Below are 25,853 nucleotides of genomic sequence, written 5' to 3'. Positions count from 1 at the left end.
CCAACTTGTACTTAAAAATTTAGTCCATGTCACAAAATTAAATGCATCCAAATGGTTCCATGCCAATGGATTTCTATTGAATGACTGTAAAACTTAAGAAATAAAATTTACATTGAAACACAATTCTGTAGGCCTATGGGTTTAACGGATATTCTCTAAATTTTCTTTCATCTTATTTAAAAAACCGGAAACAAGTAGTAAATTCTGATGGGAAAAAAGTCACAAGAAAGGGAAGTAAATTGGGGCGATCCACAGGGATCAGTCCTTGGCCCACTCCTGTTTGTAATCTACATTAATGACCTTCCAATGGCAATAAATACAAAAACTATTCTGTACGCGGATGATACAACTTTTTTTTGTGAAAACAATAACCAACTTGTACTTAAAAATTTAGTCCATGTCACAAAATTAAATGCATCCAAATGGTTCCATGCCAATGGATTTCTATTGAATGACTGTAAAACTTAAGAAATAAAATTTACATTGAAACACAATTCTGTAGGCCTATGGGTTTAACGGATATTCTCTAAATTTTCTTTCATCTTATTTAAAAAACCGGAAACAAGTAGTAAATTCTGATGGGAAAAAAGTCACAAGAAAGGGAAGTAAATTGGGGCGATCCACAGGGATCAGTCCTTGGCCCACTCCTGTTTGTAATCTACATTAATGACCTTCCAATGGCAATAAATACAAAAACTATTCTGTACGCGGATGATACAATTTTTTTTTGTGAAAACAATAACCAACTTGTACTTAAAAATTTAGTCCATGTCACAAAATTAAATGCATCCAAATGGTTCCATGCCAATGGATTTCTATTGAATGACTGTAAAACTTAAGAAGTAAAATTTACATTGAAATACAATTCTGCCTTAAATAATGAAAAAAGTGCTGTCACTACAAAATTATTGGGTCTTCATATTGATAATCAACTATCCTGGAATGATCATATAAATTATTTGTCTACTTGACTATCTCGAGTAATTTTTCTTCTTGGTTGCCTCAAAGATGTAATTCCAAAGAACCATTTGAGATCGGCTTATTTTGCATATTTTCAGTCTGTAATGAGACATGGATTGATATTCTGGGGTGGGTGTGGAAGAATTAATGAAATTTTAATCCTACAGAAGGGGGCTATCAGAGCTATGCTATCGCGGACCTGTTTCCTTCCCTTCCAATAGCATTTTAGGATTGCAGATACCTTAATCTAATCGTCATAAACAGTTTCCACACTCCAGACTGCTCGCCTTTACTACTTCCTTCACCACTTCCTACGTGGCGGACCTGTTTTCCTCCCTTCCCATAGAATTTTAGGAATGCAGATACCTTAATCTAATCGTCATAAACAGTTTCCACACTCCAGACTGCTCACCTTTACTACTTCCTTTACCACTTCATATGTCACGGACCTCAAGCTAGTGTAGTCATTTGATTATATTTATGATCCATACCGTTTTTGTTCTAATATGTGTGGAATAATGCTATCAGCTATTTTTTTATCTACTGCATTCAAAATCAACAGCTGATCATATGTCTTTGTTTATGTGTCAAATACTGCATCCATAAGGATTACATTGAAACTTTGACACCCAGTGGGGCGGATTCCTGAGAGACTTTTTTGACGCCATATAGATATTGGCACTCACCGATATGGTCTTTATCACCATGCAAAATTTGAAAACTATTGATTCAGCCGTCTAGGAGGAGTTTGCGTATTACAAAATGCATAAGAGTCAACGTATAAGAGCTTCGCTCAATTAATCCAGTATGCAGTTGTTTACAAAATGTATTTCAGTGTTGTGTTTGTAAGATAATAAAAGAGTTTATAACATTTTTCTTTCATTAAATTTTAATATTACAACAAAGGTTATGGGCCTTTTAAAACATTAAAATAATCATTTTACAGTATTCTGTGCTTAAAAATAAGTTAAACGAGTTTTGGCTATAGGATTGAACCTTTGAAACGAAATAATTATGACACTTGGAAAAATCAAGCTGAAGCTCCAACAAAACCTAATGGAGAATGTATCTGGGGAGAACACATGTCCTGAGGATGAAGTTGGCAAGAATTCCTGGAAAGTTAAAGATCTTAAAGCAAAATCAGAACTGATATTGATAATTTCACCTAGTGAATTGAAATTAGTAAAAAACTGCAAAACTTCCAAAGAAGTATGGGATTGCCTGCAGAACAATTACCAAAGTTCTGGTCCTGCAAGGAAAGCCACATTATTAAAGAAGTTAATAATACATAAAATGAAAGATGGAGAAGATGCTAGGGATCATGTCAACAAATTTATAGAGATTGTTGACAAACTTCAAGAAATGGACATCATTATCAATTCAGATTTGCTTAGCATTATGCTACTTTACAGTTTATCATCATCATTTGAAAATTTCCGGGTAGCAATTGAGTCTAGAGACACTTTACCTTCTCCTAATGATTTAAAAATAAAAGTAATTGAGGAGAGTGAAGCTAGGTCAAAAGACACTTGTACAAATAATGAAGATACATTGCATTGCAAAATTGTATTGTAAATTGCTTTTGATAATATATCGGCGATCGGTAACGGTTCAAGTAGTGAATTAGTTTTTTCTTTAACAAAAATTCTTTAATTTAATGTTAGGCCTTGATATCGTCAATATACGTGATTCAATTGATTTGATATCACGGACGATTAAACATTAAAAAAAATGACAAAATAAGTGTTAACAAAAACCATCTTCTTTATTACATTAAAACAACAACTAAAACTCTTATTTGTTTTTTAACCAAAAACAATTTAAAAACATCTGACTATATAATATTTTATCTATATAAGAAAACAGTCTTTTGGCAAAGAAATAAGAATATTATATTGAGGTGTTTTCTTTGTAAATGATTTATCATCGTACGTCAATCATCCCCCCCAAAACCCTCAATATATTTTAAATCTTCCTCTTTCTAGACCTTAAGTTATACACAGGTGATGCATTGTTATGGTCTTCTGCTTCTTGTTCATCATCTTCGGCTTTAGTTGCTTCACGGAGAGTTTGCGGAAGTAATTTCAACTCCGACATGTGTACCTTAATTGGTGGATCAGACCTCAAGAGGTACACTCCCTTCCCTAGCTTGTGTTCCACTTCAAAAGGTCCAAGCCATTTCCGTGCCATCCCTGCATGCACATTTTTAAGCTTACTACTCAAGGGATGGTTTCGCCGAAGAACCAACGTACCCGGTTTCAGGTCCTGCTCTTCAGGTACATCGTTTCTCTCAGCTTCCCTCCTCGAACTCTCTTCAGCTTGTCGATTCATATGTTTGATTTGTTTCACGTTTTCTTCATGCCATGCAGTCAAATTCATAGTTTCAGGAGAGTTTTCATGCATGAAGTTCCAATCCCCAGTTCTTTTTATTTCCCGACCAAGAAAAAGTTCTGCTGGGGAGAAGCCTGTGACGCGATTCACTCGCTGTCTGATGGCCAGGAGAGACTCATTCAAGTGTTGATCCCATTTGGTATGTTCTTTGTCAAACAAATGAATTCTTAACAGCTTCTTAAGCTCCTGATTTCTCCGTTCAGTAGGATTTGCCTGAGGGTGGTAGATTGGCGTTGTCCAGTGTTCAATAGCCCATTCATTTAGATTCCGTAACCATTGTTTTGACGTGAACGGACTGCCATTATCTGTGAGAAGACATCGTGGATAACCATAACGACTAAAGACCTCTGTTCGTAGGATCTGTAGAATTCTTCCCGACGTAGCTTCAGGAACGGCAAATGCTTCGACCCACCTGGTAAAAAGGTCTGTCACCACCAAAATTCCAGTCTTCCCTCGAGATGTTCTGGGATATGGTCCCATAAGATCTAGAGCAACAACCTCCCACGGCTGGTGTGGCCGACGTCCTCTCATGCTTGTACTAGCTTTTTGGTTGTTAGCCTTGGTACAGGCACAGATAGTGCAGGATTGGACGTAGTTCTTGATGTCCCGATGCATATTTACCCAGAAGAAACGACGCCGAATCGAAGTGTAGGTCTCGTCTTGTCCTGGATGGCCAGCTTCAGGGCTGTCGTGGTACTTCTCTAGAATCCTTATAGCCTGAGACTTCGGAACTACAATCACAGGAGAAGATTCTGATAGATGAGATTTGTACATAAGTAAACTGTCTTCCAAGCGAAGGTTCTTATAGCATGTCTTGAACTGGAATGGGACAGCTTCAGAATTAGTGTAACGTTTGGTTATCCAGGATTTCATTCTACTACAAGCTGCATCTTCATTCTGCCATTTCTTTATCAGTTCCAAGTCAATGTCACAATTTTCCCGTTGTGCCACCATAAGAACAGGCTCAATCTGTCTTAACTTCATTGGGACTGGAACTTCCCTCTCCATGAATTCTTTGGATATCTCACCACTGTCTACCGGGTTTCTTGACAAGCTATCAGCGGCTTGATTTAACTCTCCTGGGACGTGATTTATTTCAAAGTCAAAATCAGCCAACATTAAAGACCATCGCATCAGTTTTGACTTGGTCCCAGATACTTTGTTTAACCACTGTAGCGATGAATTATCAGTGAATAATTTAAATTTTCTTCCCTCGAGATACCCCCTGAATTTTCCTACTGCCCACACTACCGCTAGAGCCTCCTTTTCAGCTGTACAATAGTTTTTCTCAGAAAGGGAAAGTTTCCTGCTTGCATATTCAATGATATCCTTGCCTCCTTCTATCCGCTCTTGAAAGAGAACAGCCCCAAGACCTACATTACTGGCATCTGTCTGTAAGCATATTTCCCGACTGGGGTCCAAATAAGCTAATCCCGGAGAGTCACAGATGGATCTCTTTATCTCCCTGAAGGCTTTCTCTTCCGTCTCGGTCCATTTAAAAGGTTTATTTTGATGAAGAAGGTCAGTTAGAGGTGAAACCTTGGATTCAAAATGAGGTACAAAACAACTGTACCAACCGCAAAGGCCCAAAAACTGTCGAACTTTACGCTTCGTACCAGGTCTTTCGTACTCTTCAATAGCCTTGTTTTTCTCAGTTTGCCTCTCTAATCCTTTGTCTGTTAACACATGACCCAAATATTCTACTGAGTTGGACGTAAAGTGACATTTCTTCACCTGACAGGTAAGTCCATGAATTTTCAATCTTTCTAATACTCTTGCCAAATGTTCCAAATGATCAGAAAATGTTTTGCTGTAAACTAGTATATCGTCCAAATAAACTTGACAAAATTCACCAACATAACCTGACAAAACTTTGTCCATCAGACGCATGAATGTTGCTGGGGCATTTTTCAATCCAAAGGGCATAATACGGAATTGATATAGTCCCCTTGGTGTTGAAAAAGCTGTCATAGGCCGAGATGATTCTTCTACTTCTACTTGCCAATAGCCAGAATTCAAATCTAAAGTGCTAAATACTTTGGCCCCACTAACTTGCTTAATCAGATGTCGTAGATCAGGCATTGGGTAAGCATCAGCAATAGTTTTATTGTTGACTTGACGTAAATCCACACAAAGTCTGTAGTCTCCGTTCTTCTTTTTGGGTAATACTATTGGTGAAGCCCATCCTGAAGATGATGGTTCAATTAGTCCTTGATTTTCCATTTCCTTTACTTTTTCTATGACAAACTTCCGTTTGTCAGGGTTAAGAGGGTAAGGTTTCTGTTTGACAGGTGTGTTATCTTTACAAGAGATCATATGTTTTACCGTAGTAGTGAACCCAATTCTGTCTGTAATTACCTCTGGAAAGATACTGAGCAAATTAATCAAGTCTGTTCTTTGATTAAGATCCAAAATTCCCGTTTTCAGTTCATCCAAAACGTTGTTTTCTAATTCTGTTCCCAAATCAAAGTGTTTGTCCTCTAACCATCCCAATCTAACTCTATTTTTAATGCCAAAAAATATTTCATTTGCTGTGTAATCTATCAACACACCGTATTTAACAAGGAAATCATGCCCTAGTATGATTTCCGGGATTAAATCCTTAATCACTTTTACCGGAATGTGAATAGATTCTTGAGAACATTTGGCTTCAAGAAAAGTAAATCCTTCGATTTTGTAATTTATATCTTGTACTGCACCTTTGACAGCAGTTACACCGTCTGGACAAACAGGTTTTAACAATTTAGCCACCGTCATGCCAATAAACGAATGTGATGCCTGAGTATCAAGGGCTGCAGTATAATATTTGTCACCAATCTGTATACAAATTGCCGGACGGGGATTACCCACACTCTCACTAGAAATTTGACCAATATAAGTTTTTTCTGACTGGTAGTTTTGGGACTTAGAAACTCTTCTAGAACCATTCTCGCCCCTATTAGAACTGTTCTGGTCTAGTTTTCCGGACAACGGGCCTTCACATGCCCAGTTTGCCCACATTGATAACATTTAAAGGAGTTATCAGGGTTCGAAGTTCTGGTTTTTGAGGGATAAAAGCTTACCTCTTCGTCTAGCTTTGCTACTATACTCCTGAGTTCGTCAAATGATTTTGGTTGAGCTACCTTAACTAGAGACCTAATCTTATCATGTAAAAGTTCCATAATATAAGTAACACTCTCGTCAATACTCCCACCATCATTCATTCTCTTAAACAAATGTAACTTTTGAATAACAAATGCCCCAGCTCTCATGCCACTAGGTTGAACATCCGTCAAGAATTTCTTAGTGATTAATGCTTTGACAGCCTCTGAATTAAATCTCTGCATAAACTCATGTTTGAATGTGTCCCATTCTAGACTTAGACCCTTAATGTTTTGCCACCAAGTACCTGCCGAACCTCTCAACTGTTGGCTCACAATCTGCAGATATATTTCTGACGGTATACACGTCCGTTTTAACAAAGACTCGCTAGTAGCTAAAAACGCTGTGGGACATTCCTCTAACCTGCCGTGAAATTCCGGTAAGCTGTCTTTTATAATTTTGGGATCCACAGCAGGCATGAATGATGGTTGGTACTCTGGATTATTCCAAGTAATTGTCTTTTCCTGTGAGGATATCTGTGTTCCGATAGCTTGAATTTTATTGTGAAATTTAGTTTCCATGTAATCAATTTTAGTTTCCAATTCATTTAATTTATCAGAGTTACCATCGAAATTTGTTTCTAATTTTGTAATTTTATCAATGGTCACGACAACATCTGACTCCAATGATTCAATTCTTTTGTCTAATTTTGAATAGTTGTGAGAAATTTGTTCCATAAATGATGACATTTTACTATTAATATCTGCCGACTGTGTGTCAAGTTTCTCAGTAATATCTGCCGACTGTGTGTCAAGTTTCTCAGATTGGATATCTAGTTTCTCTGAAATTTTGGACAGTAGAGTACTCACCGGGTCAGGTTGTGATATTTGTTCTACCAACTGGGTATTTCGTCCTACCCGTGGTCGAAGCTCGTAGGCTTTGCTTCCTGTCTCCTTCTCCTCACTTTCTTCCAGGCCTTTCTCTAGCATTTCAGTTGTCAAATCTTCAACTCCTAATTTTGTCATTTCTTAATTAAAAGTCCTGTCACGGTCGCCAATTGATATCGTCAATATACGTGATTCAATTGATTTGATATCACGGACGATTAAACATTAAAAAAAATGACAAAATAAGTGTTAACAAAAACCATCTTCTTTATTACATTAAAACAACAACTAAAACTCTTATTTGTTTTTTAACCAAAAACAATTTAAAAACATCTGACTATATAATATTTTATCTATATAAGAAAACAGTCTTTTGGCAAAGAAATAAGAATATTATATTGAGGTGTTTTCTTTGTAAATGATTTATCATCGTACGTCAGCCTAGGTATTTTATTGTTGTCGTATAGATAATGATAGAATAATGGGAATAGCCCAAAAAATTAAAGTGAAAGTATAATAAAAACCTTTTGCTAGATTAAATTTGCTTACTGAACTTGTAGTGTAGCGGGGTCCCCATGTGTCTTCTTCTATGGCTAACACGGAACTAGCTTCAGAGATAACGTTGGGGTTGACCTTTGATACTGAGGATGATTTTATACAGGTTGGGTGACTAAGGAATTGGGAAATTGTTAAACTTGATTGTCTAATTGTTTTAAAAACATACATTAAGAATCAACACTTTATATTGTAAAAGATATATGTAGCAGACTATAACAAAAACATATCTAAATTACAAATTAAACTCTTATCTTACTTAGGCAAAAATAAAATGTATTGATTATGACTTTTATAAACTAAACTAACATAACTAAACTTGCTGTAACATTTCAAAATGTCGTTTAATAACAGAAACGGCATATGGGGAAAGAAATTTTACAGCAAGTTTGGTTAGATTTGAACATTTTAGGTTCTACTTCATCTGATTGGTGTATTGATAGTGGATGTATATCGCACACGTGTGGAGAGAAATCACAGTACTTTCCTGTTAAAGGGAACATTCATGATTATCGATGATTTTTCCGATACATCGATATTGAATTTTTTAAATCCGATGTATCGATTTTAACAAATTGAAACCTAGGCTATTAGCAGAAAACTACGATAAATATTGTTCAGTATCAAAAAACAGTTTAATAATTTCAGTGACAAAATGAATGAAATGAAGAAACTGTTCCAAACCTGGACACTTCCTGGTTTCGAATAAATCTGGGGATAAAAAGATACATTCAAAGATACTGGAACAGGTTTGGAACAGTTTCTTCATTTCATTCATTTTGTCACTGAAATTATTGAACTGTTTGTTGATACTGAACAATATTTATCGTAGTTTTCTGCTAATAGCCTAGGTTTCAATTTGTTAAAATCGATACATCGGATTTAAAAAATTAAATATCGATGTATCGGAAAAATCATCGATAATCATGAATGTTCCCTTTAACAGGAAAGTACTGTGATTTCTCTCCACACATGTGCGATATACATCCACTATCAATACACCAATCAGATGAAGTAGAACCTAAAATGTTCAAATTTGAAGAGAAACATTCAGCCTCTGCTTTAAAACTATTTCCCATTTGTTTGGATCTACAGCTGTTGGCTTTGTGTCCTATTTTTCCACATCTAAAACATTTAACTTTGAAACCTACTTTTGTAGTGTTGTTCTCATCTTGTTTCTTATGACTATATACTCAATTAATTTTATTTTTAAATCATTAGGAGAAGGTAAAGTGTCTCTAGACTCAATAAAACCGGAAATTTTCAAATTATGATGATAAACTGTAAAGTAGTTACTCCTTCACCACTTGAAAACTCTCTGTATCAACAATCACAGATGGTAATTCATTCCGGTATGTTTTTTCGTGATGGCATTATCAATGTGTTGCATTAATTGCATTAATTACAATTACAGTGCAATTGCATTAATGAAAATTACTAGGCTGCAGAAAACTTACATCCCTGAGGGGAGTTTAAATGAATTTCGCCCCACCTTAAAAAATAGTTACTGCTTCAGTTGCCATCCCTCAGCCAACGCCACTGTACTCAATTTTGGAAGACTTTTCTAATCTAACTAAAGTCCAGAATTGTTTTGGTTGGATTTTGAGATTTATTCGTAACTGCCACAAGGTAGAACCTTTAACTAAAACAAAGTACCTGACAGTGACTGAACGGAATACTTCTCTTGGTACTTTAGTGAAGCTTACTCAGCAAAAATACCTCCAAGAGCACTTAGATTGTATTCTGAAACAGAAGACTTGTACCCATGCAGTGCAATGCCTAGACCCCTTCATCGATTCATCTGGTATTCTACGTGTCGACGGACGTCTAGAGAAAGCCCAGCTTCCTTACAACGCAAAACATCATATGCTTTTGCCGAAGAATTCACATCTAACTTATCTGCTTGATGATCATTACCATTTCAATTATTTACATGTCGGCCCTAGAACTCTGCAATCACTGCTTTGCAGACAATTTTGGGTAGTATCTGCCCGTACTGTTATTCGACGAAGATTAGCCAAATGTGTTACTTGCGCAAGATATAAAGGTGAAACTCCACAACCTTTTATGGGTAACTTACCTGAAGAGAGAATAATTTCCACTCGACCTTTTTGTAAAGTCGGTGTTGATTTTGGCGGTCCTTATTCTACCAAGTCTGATAAGTTGAGGAAACCACAACTTCTTAAAAGTTACATTTGTCTGTTTGTCTGTATGGCAACCAAGGCCATGCACTTGGAAATGGTATCATCCCTTTCTACTGAAGAATTTATTGCCGCTTTCAAGCGATTCATTCCTCGAAGAGGTTTACGTAGTGACAATTTCTCTGACCAAGCAACAAATTTTGTTGGAGCGAATCGAGAACTTGACGGAGCTGTATCAATTCCTCTCTCAACAATTTGATTCAATTCTTCCCAAACTATCAAATCAAGGAATCACGTGGCATTTTATACCCCTTTCCTCACCTCATTTTGGCGGATCATGGGAATCTGGCATTAAATCAACAAAACACCACATAAAATGGGTTCTAGGCAGTCAAATTTTAAACTTTGAAGAATTTTTTTTTTTTTTTTGAAGAATCAAGAAATTTCTTGACTCAGATTGAGGCTATTCTCAACTCACGACCCCTCTGCAGTCTATCGTCTGACCCTAATGAGCTCGAACCGCTGACTCCTGGTCACTTTCTAATTGGCCAACCATTAGTTGCTTTACCACAACCAGACTTTCACTTCAACACCTATGAATCGACTGTCACGTTGGCAACTAATTCAATAAACTCTACAGCAATTCTGGAATCATTGGAATCTAGAATACTTACACGAACTACAACAACTACAAAAATGGTTCGTCCAAAATCCTAACCTGAAGATTGGCGAACTAGTTTTAATAAAGGATTCAAACTTGCCACCTGCATCATGATTAACTGCCAGAATTATTTAAACCCATCCTGCCGAAGACGGTATTGTCCGTGTTGTGAGCGTTAAAACTTCAAATGGAGCTTTCAAGAGGTCAGTCTCAAAGCTGTGTCCTCTCCCCATGGAGTAAGAAGAAGTATATTTACATACTCCATAGAAGATTTTTTAGTTCTTTGTACAAGGTGGTTGCTTTTGTTTTTCAATTTTGTGTTACAAAAAAAAAGGTTTTTCAATTTTTTTTTTGTGGGCGGTAGGCTATAGACAATCAAGTGCAACAATTTCCCAATCCCTTAGTCACCCAACCTGTATAAACAGCCTTAGTATCAAAAGTCAATCTCAACGTTATCTCTGAAGCTAGTTCCGTGTTTGCCATTGAAGAGGACACATGGGGTACCCCACTACACTTCAGTCAGTAAGCAAATTTAATCTCGCAAAAGGTATTTATTATACTTTTACTTTCATTTTTTGGGCTGTTCCCATTATTCTATCCAACAGGCCTATTGGGAAATCCAGCCCTGCTAATGTGGAGTAACACCAAAGATCACATAAGACCAAGAGCACGTTGGCCGCGACGTGAAGCCAGTATTTTTCACTAATCTACAACAGGATGGCGGCTGCCGGCTGTGATGAGCCCTAGTATCGAGCGCGACTAATTAAAATGTTAGTTGATATCAATGATATCCGTAACAATACACCTTTGTATTATAAATATTTCTACAGTATACACGCCCCTCTTATCCGGACTCCTCGGGACCAAGGTGAGTCCTAATAACGGGTTTTCCGGTTAAACCGACGTCCCCAAAAACTTGTTATGTAACCCAAATGTTTTACTTAAATTTAGGAGATCACTGTATTTCTAGACCTGTGATCACTGGTCTCAAATCTTTCCCACGAGAACAGTCGTTTCAGTACCGCCCACTTCCTGCCGATCTAGTCTGGTTAAACCAATGTGCTGATAACAATTGTCCGGTTACAGAGCTATCATTTCCGCCGAGTGTAGTCCGGTTAAACCGATGTCCGGTTAAAAGGTGGCTGGATAAGAGGGAGTCTACTGTATTACTAACACAATGACCTTCAAAATACATGTGGCGTCAACTTAGCCACATCTGTGATGCCTTTGGTCTATACTTATTTAATATTTATTATGTAACAGCTGTTGCTAGTTTTGTAAAACATTCAGTTTTGACTACGTCATGATTTAGTACACTTCTCTATTCGTTTGTAAATAAAACTTTATCAAAATATTCGTTCATATAGTGGTGATATTATTTCATACAGATTACACACCCTATATATTGGTGACCCCGAACAACGACAACAAGAAGTACGACATTCCTTCCTCAATATTACTAATGTCGCTAGAAGAAATCGAAGTTCAATTGGCGAATCTACGAGAGCAACAAAATGAACTCTCAACCAACGTTCAGCAACGCAACGACCCTGGTAATGTATCAGTTAATCGAGTTGCAGTAAAGCTTCCACCATTCTGGGCCAATCGTCCTAGTCTATGGTTTGCTCAGGTAGATTCCCCATTCTCAATCTCAGGCATCACAAGCGATGACACTCGGTTCCACTACGTCGTTTCTCAGCTTGAAACACGTTACGCAGTGGAAGTAGAGGACATCATCACAAATCCGCCTGCAACGAATCGTTACGTGGTACTTCGTTCGAAGCTTATTGAAAGGCTGTCTACTAGTGAAGAAGAATGCATCCGGCAGTTGATAAGTGACGAAGATATCGGAGATCGCAAGCCATCACAGTTCTTACGCCACCTACGTACTCTGATCGGTCCAGCCCAACTACAGGACAACATCCTTCGAGCACTCTGGCTACGTCGTCTCCCTGTTAACGTTCAAGCGATCATCACAGCTCAAAACGAACTTCCACTTGATAAACTAGCAGATATAGCCGATAAAGTCATTGAAGTTTCTACAAGAACACCACAAGTATCAGTAAATGCTACGACATCTCGTGAACACACACAGTCTAATGACAACCTCACTTCTGCTATTGCGAGACTGACGCAGAGGATTGACGCACTCGAAGTATCCCTCCAGCACAATCATTCGACCAATCATGACAAGAAAACATCAAAGAACACGAATAAAGATCAGCACAGATCTACAAGCCATATCTGCTGGTATCATGATAATTTGGTGAGCACGCGTCAAAATGTACTTCTCCTTGCTCTTACGCGGGAAACTCCAAGGACGGCCAGTAACAGCGGCGGCTGACTGTCAAGCATTCAGCCGCAGAATTTTTGTCTCAGATAAAAAGGCTAATCTCCGGTTCTTGATCGACACCGGCTCTGACGTTTCATGTTATCCCAAACGTCTTCTACGAGACCGTCGCACATCTACAGACTTTGAACTAAGTGCCGCCAACGGTAGTACTATCAAGACTTACGGAACCTGTTCTATGACATTGGACCTAGGCCTACGCCGTAGTTTTGCATGGCAGTTCACGGTTGCAGATGTCAGCGTTCCAATCATTGGCTCAGACTTCCTCAGTTACTACCATTTGCTTCCTGACTGTCGACTGTTGCGACTTCACGATGCCACAACTGGACTTTTTACAGGAGGAAAACTTTCCGTTACGACTCAAAGTAGCGTAAAATCCGTAGTCACTACTTTTCCCCTCTCTAAAGTCCTGCATGAATTCCCTGAAATGACTCGCCCTCCAGGAATGCCTCGAGAAGTGAAGCACCAGACAGTACATCATATACACACGACTCCAGGACCTCCTGTATTCTGCCGACCACGACGACTGGCCCCTGAAAAGCTTAGCATTGCAAAAAGTGAATTTGCCGACATGGTAAAATGTGGTACTGCACGTCCATCAGACAGTCCGTGGGCTTCACCCCTGCATCTGGCGTCAAAAGGAGAAAATGGATGGAGACCGTGTGGAGACTACCGTGCATTGAATGCACGCACCACTCCTGACAGGTATCCTGTTCGACACATTCATGATTTTTCAAATAATCTTTCAGGCTGTAACGTATTTTCTGTCATAGATCTAGTAAAAGCATACCAACAAATCCCTGTACACCCAGATGACATATGCAAAACTGCTATCACAACTCCATTCGGCCTTTTTGAGTTTCCTTTCATGACTTTTACGTAATGCTGGCCAAACATTCCAGCGTTTCATAGATGAAGTGACCCAAAACCTAGATTTTACGTTCAGCTACATTGATGATATTTTAGTGTTTTCCCGATCAGCTGAAGAACATGAGCAACATCTTAGGACTTTGTTCAAAAGACTCCATTCCTATGGCGTTATTGTAAACTCGTCCAAGTGTGTTTTTGCAGTGCCTGAAGTGACGTTTTTAGGGTACAGAGTTTCAGCATCAGGTGTCCACCCTCCACAAGACCGAATATCTGCTCTTCAGGAGTACCAACTACCTAAGACAATGCGTGGTCTTCGACGGTTCCTAGGTATGATCAATTTCTATCGTAGATTCTTGCCTAAAGCCGCAGAACTCCAAGCACCTTTACACTCTCTGCTTGGTGGTGTAAATAGCAAGGGATCACTTCCTGTGCCTTGGACCCCAGAGACTGAGGAAGCGTTTCAAGCTTGCAAGTCTAGTTTGTCGTCAGTGACACTCCTATTTCATCCGAAACATGACGCCCCTCTTGGACTGTTTACAGACGCCTCTGACGTTAGTGTAGGAGCTTGCCTTCAACAGTTCGTTGAAAATTCCTGGCAGCCACTTGGATTCTTCTCTAAGAAACTTTCACCAAAGCAAAGCTCTTGGCCGGCGTACTACCGTGAACTTCTTGCTGTGTATGAAGCAGTACAGCATTTTCGTCATTTTTTGGAAACCCATTTACCAGTTTTACGGATCATAAGCCACTCATCTTTGCTTTTCATCAACGTCGTTAGAAACTTCCACCCGTTCAACTACGTCAGATTTCATTCATATCCGAGTTTTCTACAGACATAAAACACATCGGAGGTTCAGAAAACATTGTTGCCGATGCTTTATCACGTGTAGAGGCTATTTCATGTTCATTGGATCCTGAGTCAATTGCCAAAGCACAAAGCTCAAGATTCCTGGACTTCCAGTCTCTGCGGGGGGCTGATGTGGCGTCAACTTAGCCACATCTGTGATGCCTTTGGTCTATACTTATTTAATATTTATTATGTAACAGCTATTGCTAGTTTTGTAAAACATTCAGTTTTGACTGCGTCATGATTTAGTACACTTCTCTATTCGTTTGTAAATAAAACTTTATCAAAATATTCGTTCATATAGTGGTGATATTATTTCATACAGATTACACACCCTATATACACTTTTAACTTTTTTTTGCGTTTACCGTTTCTTAGAAAAATTTCATTTAAGTTACATAATAACAACAACAACTTTTTGGGCGTAACAAAAGCTCTGAAAACATACAAATTAATTTATAATATATGTCCTATCTATATCGTATTAAAGTTTGATAAAGTTCTGGCGTTTGGTTTACAATGTACGAATTTTCCAAGTCAAAAGATAGTTTCTGAAACTCTTTAAACAACTCTCCTTTATATTCTGACTGTCATATTATTTTTTTGAAAGAGCTAAAAAATATTAGTTTTTAGATGAATACAAAGAATAATACTAAGAACATTTATATGAACTCCGTGTTTTTATAATTAGTTTAGTAACTTTTCTGTATAGCTCCAAAGTTGAGTTTCTAAACTGGATTACAAGTGAGGTTGTAGGCAGAATCTTTCCGCATGACTCAACGCAGCACTACGGGTAACCCCTAAAGTACGGTACAATTTAAATTACAACCAAACTACACCAGCTAATAATTTTTAAAAATATGATCTGAAATTTCAACTCTTTAGCTACAAAATCCATTGTTTTTTAACTTACCCTACCTTCGACCAAAAACTAAAAAAAGTAGCAGCCGACGAACTTTTACATGTCATATTTTAAAACTCATTTAAAAGTACCGACTTTATTTGAAGATTTGAAATAGAAAAATGTATTAGGCCTAACTCGCTTTTAATTAGAACCAATAGTGTCCTAGACTTATTGACATCTCTCATACAGTTTACAAAGTTTCAACGATTTACCTTTAGTCTAAGTAGGCTAAATGTCAAGTTATTTTGAAGCGGAACATTAAGTTTTGGTGCCGTTTTCATCGGCATCTAACGCTTCTATCCTACATTAAGATGGCAGACCTGGCTTCAGCTGCTTGAATTATAATTAGATAGAGGCGTGCTCCTAACAACAACACCTACGCCTAGGCACGTAGGCGTGGCTGAGTTTAATGATCTTATGTGATCATTGAGTAATACCACCTACTGTACTTGCTTATGAAAAGGAGTATACTCAGTTAAGTTTAAGTAGGTATGCTCTCTCAAAAGTAAAAATACCCCTACCGCAGCAAACCTGCGGACTAAGCGAATTTCCATTTACCTGGCTGGATTTCTACTAAAATATCCCCTAAAAATTGTCAGATTTATTTCCTATTTAAAAAACATTAATTTTAATGAGTAGCCTATACGGTACCTAAGTTTGTTGCTGTAGGGAAGGTACGGTATTGAGGTTAGTTTTTTATTGAAATGTTGATAGCTTAGTATGAAATAAACAAAATTGCCATGAATTTGATTCAAAAATGACAAAACAAGCAAACTACCTAGGCCTACAACAGTTTATTGAATCTTCATAAGAATAACATGGGAATTTTAAATTTAAAGTTTTTAGCGAATTTCCCTATAGGGAAGTAGCTATTACCGTAGGTCTCATGGTAAGACTTAGGCCCGGGACCGATTTACTTTTTCATTTTAATGTCCCCAGAGGCCAAAAACACCATTCGTTCAAATTTTTATATATGTATATATATATATATATATAGATATATATATATATAGATTTATATATATATGTGTCCGTGAACACGATAACTTGAGTAATTTTTATCCGATTTTGATGAAATTTGGTTTGAAGGTGTAAGGCGGGATAAACTTGAATGAGTTCGCGATCCAGCATGATCGGACTATGGGAACAGGGTTTTATGGGGGGTTTTATGGGGTAAAAATTGGTTTTTCTCACTTCTTACCCTCAAAACACAAAATTTCCCAATTTTTCTCTAAACCTTCTTAAAGAGCTTAAAAAAACAAACAATTCAGTATATCAAAGTGTTTTTGTACGGTTATTGGTTACGGACAAAACTAAAAAAATGGTAAATTTAAAATTCCCATGTTATTCTTATGGAGAATATTGTAAAATGTTGTAGTTTGCTTGTTTATGGATATATTTTGATCAAACTTGGCAAATTTATTTATTTTATAGTAAGCTATAAATATTTTACTAAAAACACACTACTTTATTAGTTTCCTTGTAGCAGCAAACCTAGGTACTCGTTAAACCTAATGTTATTTAAATAGATCAATTGAAAATCAATTCGGCCAAATGGAAATTCGCTTAGACGGCAGGTTTGCTGCGGCGGGGGTATTTTATTAAGTTTACCTCTGTAACCGTTAGGCATACACCTACGCTTCAATATTACAAAGTTATTTCTTTATTTAATCTCTACAAAATGGTCTAGAAAAATTTTTTAAATGTTATGATTTTAGAGTCAAAAAAGAGAAAACCCAAATTTTTACTCCGTAAAACCCCCATAAACCCCAATTCCCATAACTTAGTCTGATCATGCTGGTTCGCGAACTCGTTCGAGAACAAGTTCGCAAACCAGTTTAAGCCAGTTTAAACGCAAACCAGAGAATAAACATAGGTTTACATGTTTGAACCAAATTTCATCAAAATCGGGTCATTTTTGCTTGAGTTATCGCGCTAACGGACACACACACAATACATATATAACTTACATATAAATTATTAAATATATATAGGTAAGTTATATGAATTTGAATTTATTCATATAGGCTATATACCAAACCGTGTATTCAAGTGTTGTTTTGTTATTGTTTCACAAAATTGTCTTTTTCTTTTTGTTATTTTTAATTTATTCAGTCATAGCCTTTAACTTATTTGTTGTTAATAATTTTAGTTTGATAGCTTACTTACATTACTGTAGGTGTACCTTTTTGTAAAATGGTGTTACCATGGAAATAAATGAATTGAATTGAACGGAGGATGTTTTTGGCCTCTGGGGACCTCAAAATGAAAAAGTAAATTGGTCCCGGGTCTAGGTCTTACCATGAGACCTATGGTAATAGCTTATGGGAAATTCGCTAAAAATTACACTTGGCGATTTCGCCTATAAGTTATATGTGCATTGAAGAAATTTAGCCTAAGTTACCTATATTTTTTGAGAAAAGAATGAAAAGTTAGCCTAAGTTAATCTCATTTTAAACTTGAGCTTTTAAACATTAGGTAGGCCTACATATACTTAAAATAAAAATTAGGGCCTAACTTATGCCACTGACCTGCTTAAAAATCCACCTAAACTTTTCTTCTTACTATCTGCTCCTAATGAATCATCAGAAAAGGCACTACAGCCACTGATTGATACTAACGAACAACTATCTCCATGATCTAGTAAACTTCCTGAAGCAGAGTCTTCAATTGTCGAAGGAGAAATATCACTTAAACTTGACACAGTACTTGAGAAAGAACTGGCTTCTGTATTTACTCTATGTAGATTTTGAGTAATTAGATCACATTCTGTACCCTTTGAGTTACCAGTAAATTCTTTGAGCACTCTTGGTGCTTCTATATCAGTCTCTTTTCCCTCCAGATTCAAGATTTCTTTTTCACCTTCCTTAATATTTGTATAATTTGATACTTCATTTACTTCTGTATGAAAAGAGGAATAATGACTTAGTGCTTGAGTATCAGGTTTGATTAAAAGCAATTGTTTTGTTAAAGGACTATAGGCTAAAGGGAATTTATCAAGTAGTTCATCTAGACGGACGGTTTTTAAAGTAGGCCTAGGCCCGTTTTTATTTTTGTTTGAAATAGCACCCTCAAAATAATGGCCTGTCTTACTGGAGCATCCAGTTGATTTATTGTCAATGTTATTTTCACAGTGACAATCTATACAATGATTAAGTTTAGAGTTTCTTTTAATGTCAATGCAAAATGTTTTAACACATGTCCTATCCCCTATAGCACCACTGTTATTATGATATACGTGTCTGTCAATGTTTACCTCATCGATTTGGAAACACTTTTTGTTTTCACACTGGCTGTCTAAACTGATATTAGTTGTTTTATCACCACTTCTCTCAGGCCAAGTCTTAAACCAATTTTCTGTAACACATTCTTTGGTGCCAATATTGCTTGAGGGCCTATAAGCAAGGCTGCTAGTAGCATCAACTAATGGAGTTGATGGTTCACTAATATCTTCGTTTGTGTTATTCAGGCCTACCGAAACCTTTAGGCCTATGTGGTTTTTTTTATCACTGCAACTGGGCAAACTTTGACTTCGGAATTTCTGTGTAACGCTTGATAGAAACACCTTTTGAAGATAGTGTGCAGGGCTCAACTTTTGTTTATCTGATTTTAGGGAATGGAAATTAGTTCTTAACCTTGGACATCTTATAAGATTATCTGTTTCGGAAATATGCTGACAATCACTGCTTCCATTATTCTTAGCATAACACTGGCAATTATTCTGATTAACCTTCAAACTACCACAAAATATTTTTTCAGAATGTCTAGCTGAATCTTTGTGGGTTTCAATGTCATCGTGTCCTTGATCAGGGGGAAACGGCTTCATGTTTACACTACTAACATTGTTTCCAAATGATTATCTACTTAATTGTACAAGTTCGCTTAGCTATGTTGTTATGACTTATTGGCAGTAGGCTAATAACCTACCCTCATCTAACAAGAATATATATACAACCTGAGTTCTTGAAATCAACACAGACAATCGTACCTAACAGTGCACTCATAAACTACTTGGTTGTTCAGAATAAAGTTAAGGTTCCGGTTATTGTTCATTTTCCACGATTCACCTAAGGGCAAACTAATATAAATTATTCATGAAATTTAGACTAACCCATCCTGTCATCACTGTTAAAATGAAAACTTAGACATAGATGGTCGTCTCTGCACCGTCGTGAAGTTAGCGGCTCTTTTCATCGGCGCTTTTTCGGTTTGTAATAGATGTGGGTTGGTACGCCTGCGGACGCCACAAACGTGTTTTGCAGGGATAACGGAAACACAAATCAATGACAATACGATGCGAAATGATGTTTTTATATTTATATAATGTCAATAATACATTGATAAAACGTGTATACAAGTTAACTAATTATTTGACGTATTTTAAAAGGCACATTTGAGACCGTACTGTACATTATACGTAGCTAAGGCTTAACATAACGCGAACAATTAAAACTCCGAACATAAAAAGTGCATAATCTTTTTCCCAAGCCCATCACATCAACTTTGAGCTATTCTAATGGTAATACACAATGTGTAGAATACTCAGTATAAATATGATTGATGCAGTCCAGTGAATTACGAAGCTATAAGGCAAAATCTATATGGTTGATAGTAACTCGTATCAGGAAAAAGTGCACAATCTTTTTCCTAAGCCCATCACATCAACTTTGAGGTATTCTAATGGTAATGTACAATGTGTAGAATACTCAGTATAAATATGATTGAGGCAGTCCAGCGAATTACGAAGCTATAAGGCAAAATCTATATGGTTGATAGGAACTCGCATCAGGAAAAGTGCACAATCTTTTTCCTAAGCCCATCACATCCACTTTGAGGTATTCTAATGCTAATATACAATGTATAGAATAATCAGTATGAGTATGATTGCGGCAGTCCAGTGAATAACGAAGCTATAAGGCAAAATCCATATGGTTGATGGGAACTCGCATCAGGAAAAGTGCACAATCTTTTTCCTTAGTCCATCACATCAACTTTGATGTATTCTAATGGTAATATACAATGTGTAGAATACTCAGTATAAATATGATTGAGGCAGTCCAGTGAATTACGAAGCTATAAGGCAAAATCTATATGGTTGATAGGAACTCGCATCAGGAAAAAGTGCACAATCTTTTTCCTTAGTCCATCACATCAACTTTGATGTATTCTAATGGTAATATACAATGTGTAGAATACTCAGTATACATATGATTGAGGCAGTCCAGTGAATTACGAAGCTATATGGCAAAATGTATATGGTTGATAGTAACTCGCATCAGGAAAAGTGCACAATCATTTTCCTAAGCCCATCACATCAACTTTGATGTATTCTAATGGTAATATACAATATGTAGAATACTCAGTATAAATATGATTGAGGCAGTCCAGTGAATTACGAAGCTATAAGGCAAAATCTATATGGTTGATAAGAATTTGCGTCAGGAAAAGTGCACAATCTTTTTCCTAAGCCCATCACATCACCTTTGAGGTATTCTAATGGTAATATACAATGTTTAGAATAATCAGTATGAGTATGATTGCGGCAGTCCAGTGAATTACGAAGTTATAACCGTCGTGAAGTTAGCGGCTCTTTTCATCGGCGCTTTTTTGGTTTGTTATAGATGTGGGTTGGTACTCCTGCGGACGCCACAAACGTGTTTTGCAGGGATGTCGGAAAAACAATTCAATGACAATACGGTGCGAAATGATGTTTTTATATTTATATAATGTCAATTATACATTGATAAAACGTGTTTACAAGTTAAAACTAATTAATTGACGTATTTTAAAAGGCATATTTGAGACCGTAGTGTACATTATACGTAGCTATGGCTTAACATAACGCGATCAATTAAAACTCCGAACATAAAAAGTGCATAATCTTTTTTCCCAAGCCCATCACATCAACTTTGAGCTATTCTAATGGTAATATACAATGTGTAGAATACTCAGTATAAATATGATTGAGGCAGTCCAGTGAATTACGAAGCTATAAGGCAAAATGTATATGGTTGATAGTAACTCGTATCAGGAAAAAGTGCACAATTTTTTTCCTTAGTCCATCACATCAACTTTGATGTATTCTAATGGTAATATACAATGTTTAGAATAATCAGTATGACTATGATTGCGGCAGTCCTGTAAATTACGAAGTTATAAGGCAAAATGTATAAGGTTGATAGGAACTCGCATCAGGAAAAGTGCACAATCTTTTTCCTAAGCCCATCACATCAACTTTGAGCTATTCTAATGGTAATATACAATGTGTAGAATACTCAGTATAAATATGATTGAGGCAGTCCAGTGAATTACGAAGCTATAAGGCAAAATGTATATGGTTGATAGTAACTCGTATCAGGAAAAAGTGCACAATATTTTTCCTAAGCCCATCACATCAACTTTGAGGTATTCTAATGGTAATGTACAATGTGTAGAATACTCAGTATAAATATGATTGAGGCAGTCCAGTGAATTACGAAGCTATAAGGCAAAATCTATATGGTTGATAGGAACTCGCATCAGGAAAAAGTGCACAACCTTTTTCCTAAGTCCATCACATCAACTTTGATGTATTCTAATGGTAATATACAATGTGTAGAATACTCAGTATAAATATGATTGAGGCAGTCCAGTGAATTACGAAGCTATAAGGCAAAATCTATATGGTTGATAGGAATTTGCGTCAGGAAAAGTGCACAATCTTTTTCCTAAGCCCATCACATCAACTTTGAGGTATTCTAATGGTAATATACAATGTGTAGAATAATCAGTATGAGTATGATTGCGGCAGTTCAGTGAATTACGAAGTAATATGGCAAAATGTATATGGTTAATAGGAACTCGCATCAGGAAAAGTAAACAATCTTTTTCCTAAGCCCATCACATCAATTTTGAGGTATTCTAATGCTAATATACAATGTATAGAATAATCAGTATGAGTATGATTGCGGCAGTCCAGTGAATTACGAAGCTATAAGGCAAAATCTATATGATTGATAGGAATTTGCGTCAGGAAAAGTGCACAATCTTTTTCCTAAGCCCATCACATCAACTTTGAGGTATTCTAATGCTAATATACAATGTATAGAATAATCAGTATGAGTATAATTGCGGCAGTCCAGTGAATTACGAAGCTATAAGGCAAAATCTATATGGTTTATAGGAATTTGCGTCAGGAAAAGTGCACAATCTTTTTCCTAAGCCCATCACATCAACTTTGAGGTATTCTAATGGTAATATACAATGTTTAGAATAATCAGTATGACTATGATTGCAGCAGTCCTGTAAATTACGAAGTTATAAGGCAAAATGTATAAGGTTGATAGGAACTCGCATCAGGAAAAGTGCACAATCTTTTTCCTAAGCCCATCACATCAACTTTGATGTATTCTAATGCTAATATACAATGTATAGAATAATTAGTATGAGTATGATTGCGGCAGTCCAGTGAATTACGAAGCTATAAGGCAAAATCTATATGATTGATAGGAATTTGCGTCAGGAAAAGTGCACAATCTTTTTCCTAAGCCCATCACATCAACTTTGAGGTATTCTAATGCTAATATACAATGTATAGAATAATCAGTATGAGTATGATTGCGGCAGTCCAGTGAATTACGAAGTTATATGGCAAAATGTATATGGTTGATAGGAACTCGCATCAGGAAAAGTGCACAATCTTTTTCCTAAGCCCATCACATCAACTTTGATGTATTCTAATGCTAATACACAATGTATAGAATAATCAGTATGAGTATGATTGCGGCAGTCCAGTGAATTACGACGCTATAAGGCAAAATCTATATGGTTGATAGGAATTTGCGTTAGGAAAAGTGCACAATCTTTTTCCTAAGCCCTACACATCAATTTTGAGGTATTCTAATGGTAATATACAATGTTTAGAATAATCAGTATGAGTATGATTGCGGCAGTCCAGTGAATTACGAAGTTATATGGCAAAATCTATATGGTTGATAGGAATTTGCGTCAGGAAAAGTGCACAATCTTTTTCCTAAGCCCATCACATCAACTTTGAGGTATTCTAATGCTAATATACAATGTATAGAATAATCAGTATGAGTATAATTGCGGCAGTCCAGTGAATTACGAAGCTATAAGGCAAAATCTATATGGTTTATAGGAATTTGCGTCAGGAAAAGTGCACAATCTTTTTCCTAAGCCCATCACATCAACTTTGAGGTATTCTAATGGTAATATACAATGTTTAGAATAATCAGTATGACTATGATTGCAGCAGTCCTGTAAATTACGAAGTTATAAGGCAAAATGTATAAGGTTGATAGGAACTCGCATCAGGAAAAGTGCACAATCTTTTTCCTAAGCCCATCACATCAACTTTGATGTATTCTAATGCTAATATACAATGTATAGAATAATTAGTATGAGTATGATTGCGGCAGTCCAGTGAATTACGAAGCTATAAGGCAAAATCTATATGATTGATAGGAATTTGCGTCAGGAAAAGTGCACAATCTTTTTCCTAAGCCCATCACATCAACTTTGAGGTATTCTAATGCTAATATACAATGTATAGAATAATCAGTATGAGTATGATTGCGGCAGTCCAGTGAATTACGAAGTTATATGGCAAAATGTATATGGTTGATAGGAACTCGCATCAGGAAAAGTGCACAATCTTTTTCCTAAGCCCATCACATCAACTTTGATGTATTCTAATGCTAATACACAATGTATAGAATAATCAGTATGAGTATGATTGCGGCAGTCCAGTGAATTACGACGCTATAAGGCAAAATCTATATGGTTGATAGGAATTTGCGTTAGGAAAAGTGCACAATCTTTTTCCTAAGCCCTACACATCAATTTTGAGGTATTCTAATGGTAATATACAATGTTTAGAATAATCAGTATGAGTATGATTGCGGCAGTCCAGTGAATTACGAAGTTATATGGCAAAATCTATATGGTTGATAGGAATTTGCGTCAGGAAAAGTGCACAATCTTTTTCCTAAGCCCATCACATCAACTTTGAGGTATTCTAATGCTAATATACAATGTATAGAATAATCAGTATGAGTATAATTGCGGCAGTCCAGTGAATTACGAAGCTATAAGGCAAAATCTATATGGTTTATAGGAATTTGCGTCAGGAAAAGTGCACAATCTTTTTCCTAAGCCCATCACATCAACTTTGAGGTATTCTAATGGTAATATACAATGTTTAGAATAATCAGTATGACTATGATTGCAGCAGTCCTGTAAATTACGAAGTTATATGGCAAAATGTATATGGTTGATAGGAACTCGCATCAGGAAAAGTGCACAATCTTGTTCCTAAGCCCATCACATCAACTTTGAGGTATTCTAATGCTAATATACAATGTATAGAATAATCGGCATGAGTATGATTGCGGCAGTCCAGTAAATTACGAAGTTATATGGCAAAATCTATATGGTTGATAGGAATTTGCGTCAGGAAAAGTGCACAATCTTTTTCCTAAGCCCATCACATCAACTCTGAGGTATTCTAATGCTAATATACAATGTATAGAATAATCGGCATGAGTATGATTGCGGCAGTCCAGTGAATTACGAAGTTATATGGCAAAATCTATATGGTTGATAGGAACTCGCATCAGGAAAAAGTGCACAATCTTTTTCCTTAGTCCATCACATCAACTTTGATGTATTCTAATGGTAATATACAATGTGTAGAATACTCAGTATACATATGATTGAGGCAGTCCAGTGAATTACGAAGCTATATGGCAAAATGTATATGGTTGATAGTAACTCGCATCAGGAAAAGTGCACAATCATTTTCCTAAGCCCATCACATCAACTTTGATGTATTCTAATGGTAATATACAATGTTTAGAATCATCAGTATGAGTATGATTGCGGCAGTCCAGTGAATTACGAAGTTATATGGCAAAATGTATATGGTTGATAGGAACTCGCATCAGGAAAAGTGCACAATCTTTTTCCTAAGCCCATCACATCAACTTTGAGGTATTCTAATGCTAATATACAATGTATAGAATAATCAGTATGAGTATGATTGCGGCAGTCCAGTGAATTACGAAGTTGTATGGAAAAATCTATATGGTTGATAGGAATTTGCGTCAGGAAAAGTGCACAATCTTTTTCCTAAGCCCATCACATCAACTTTGAGGTATTTTAATGCTAATATACAATGTATAGAATAATCAGTATGAGTATGATTGC

General features: G+C 36.6%; 1 protein-coding gene across 1 annotated transcript in view; it reads right to left on the bottom strand.

Annotated features, from left to right (window-relative positions):
• The window catches only part of LOC128997893 (TBC1 domain family member 14-like), a 121,436-nt gene that overhangs the window by 80,509 nt on the left and 15,074 nt on the right, over positions 1–25,853 (bottom strand). The window contains exon 3 of the mRNA XM_054423684.1: positions 18,176–18,736. Coding sequence (XP_054279659.1) covers positions 18,176–18,736 — 561 coding nt within the window. The remainder of the gene's footprint in view (positions 1–18,175; positions 18,737–25,853) is intronic.

This window comes from Macrosteles quadrilineatus, unplaced genomic scaffold, assembly GCF_028750875.1.
Source record: "Macrosteles quadrilineatus isolate MER2022 unplaced genomic scaffold, UCM_ALF_1.0 Scaffold_1__1_contigs__length_201487025, whole genome shotgun sequence".
Taxonomy (NCBI): Eukaryota; Metazoa; Arthropoda; class Insecta; order Hemiptera; family Cicadellidae; genus Macrosteles; species Macrosteles quadrilineatus.
The sequence above is the reverse complement of the archived record's forward strand: the minus strand, read 5'-3'. Positions and strand labels throughout refer to the sequence as shown.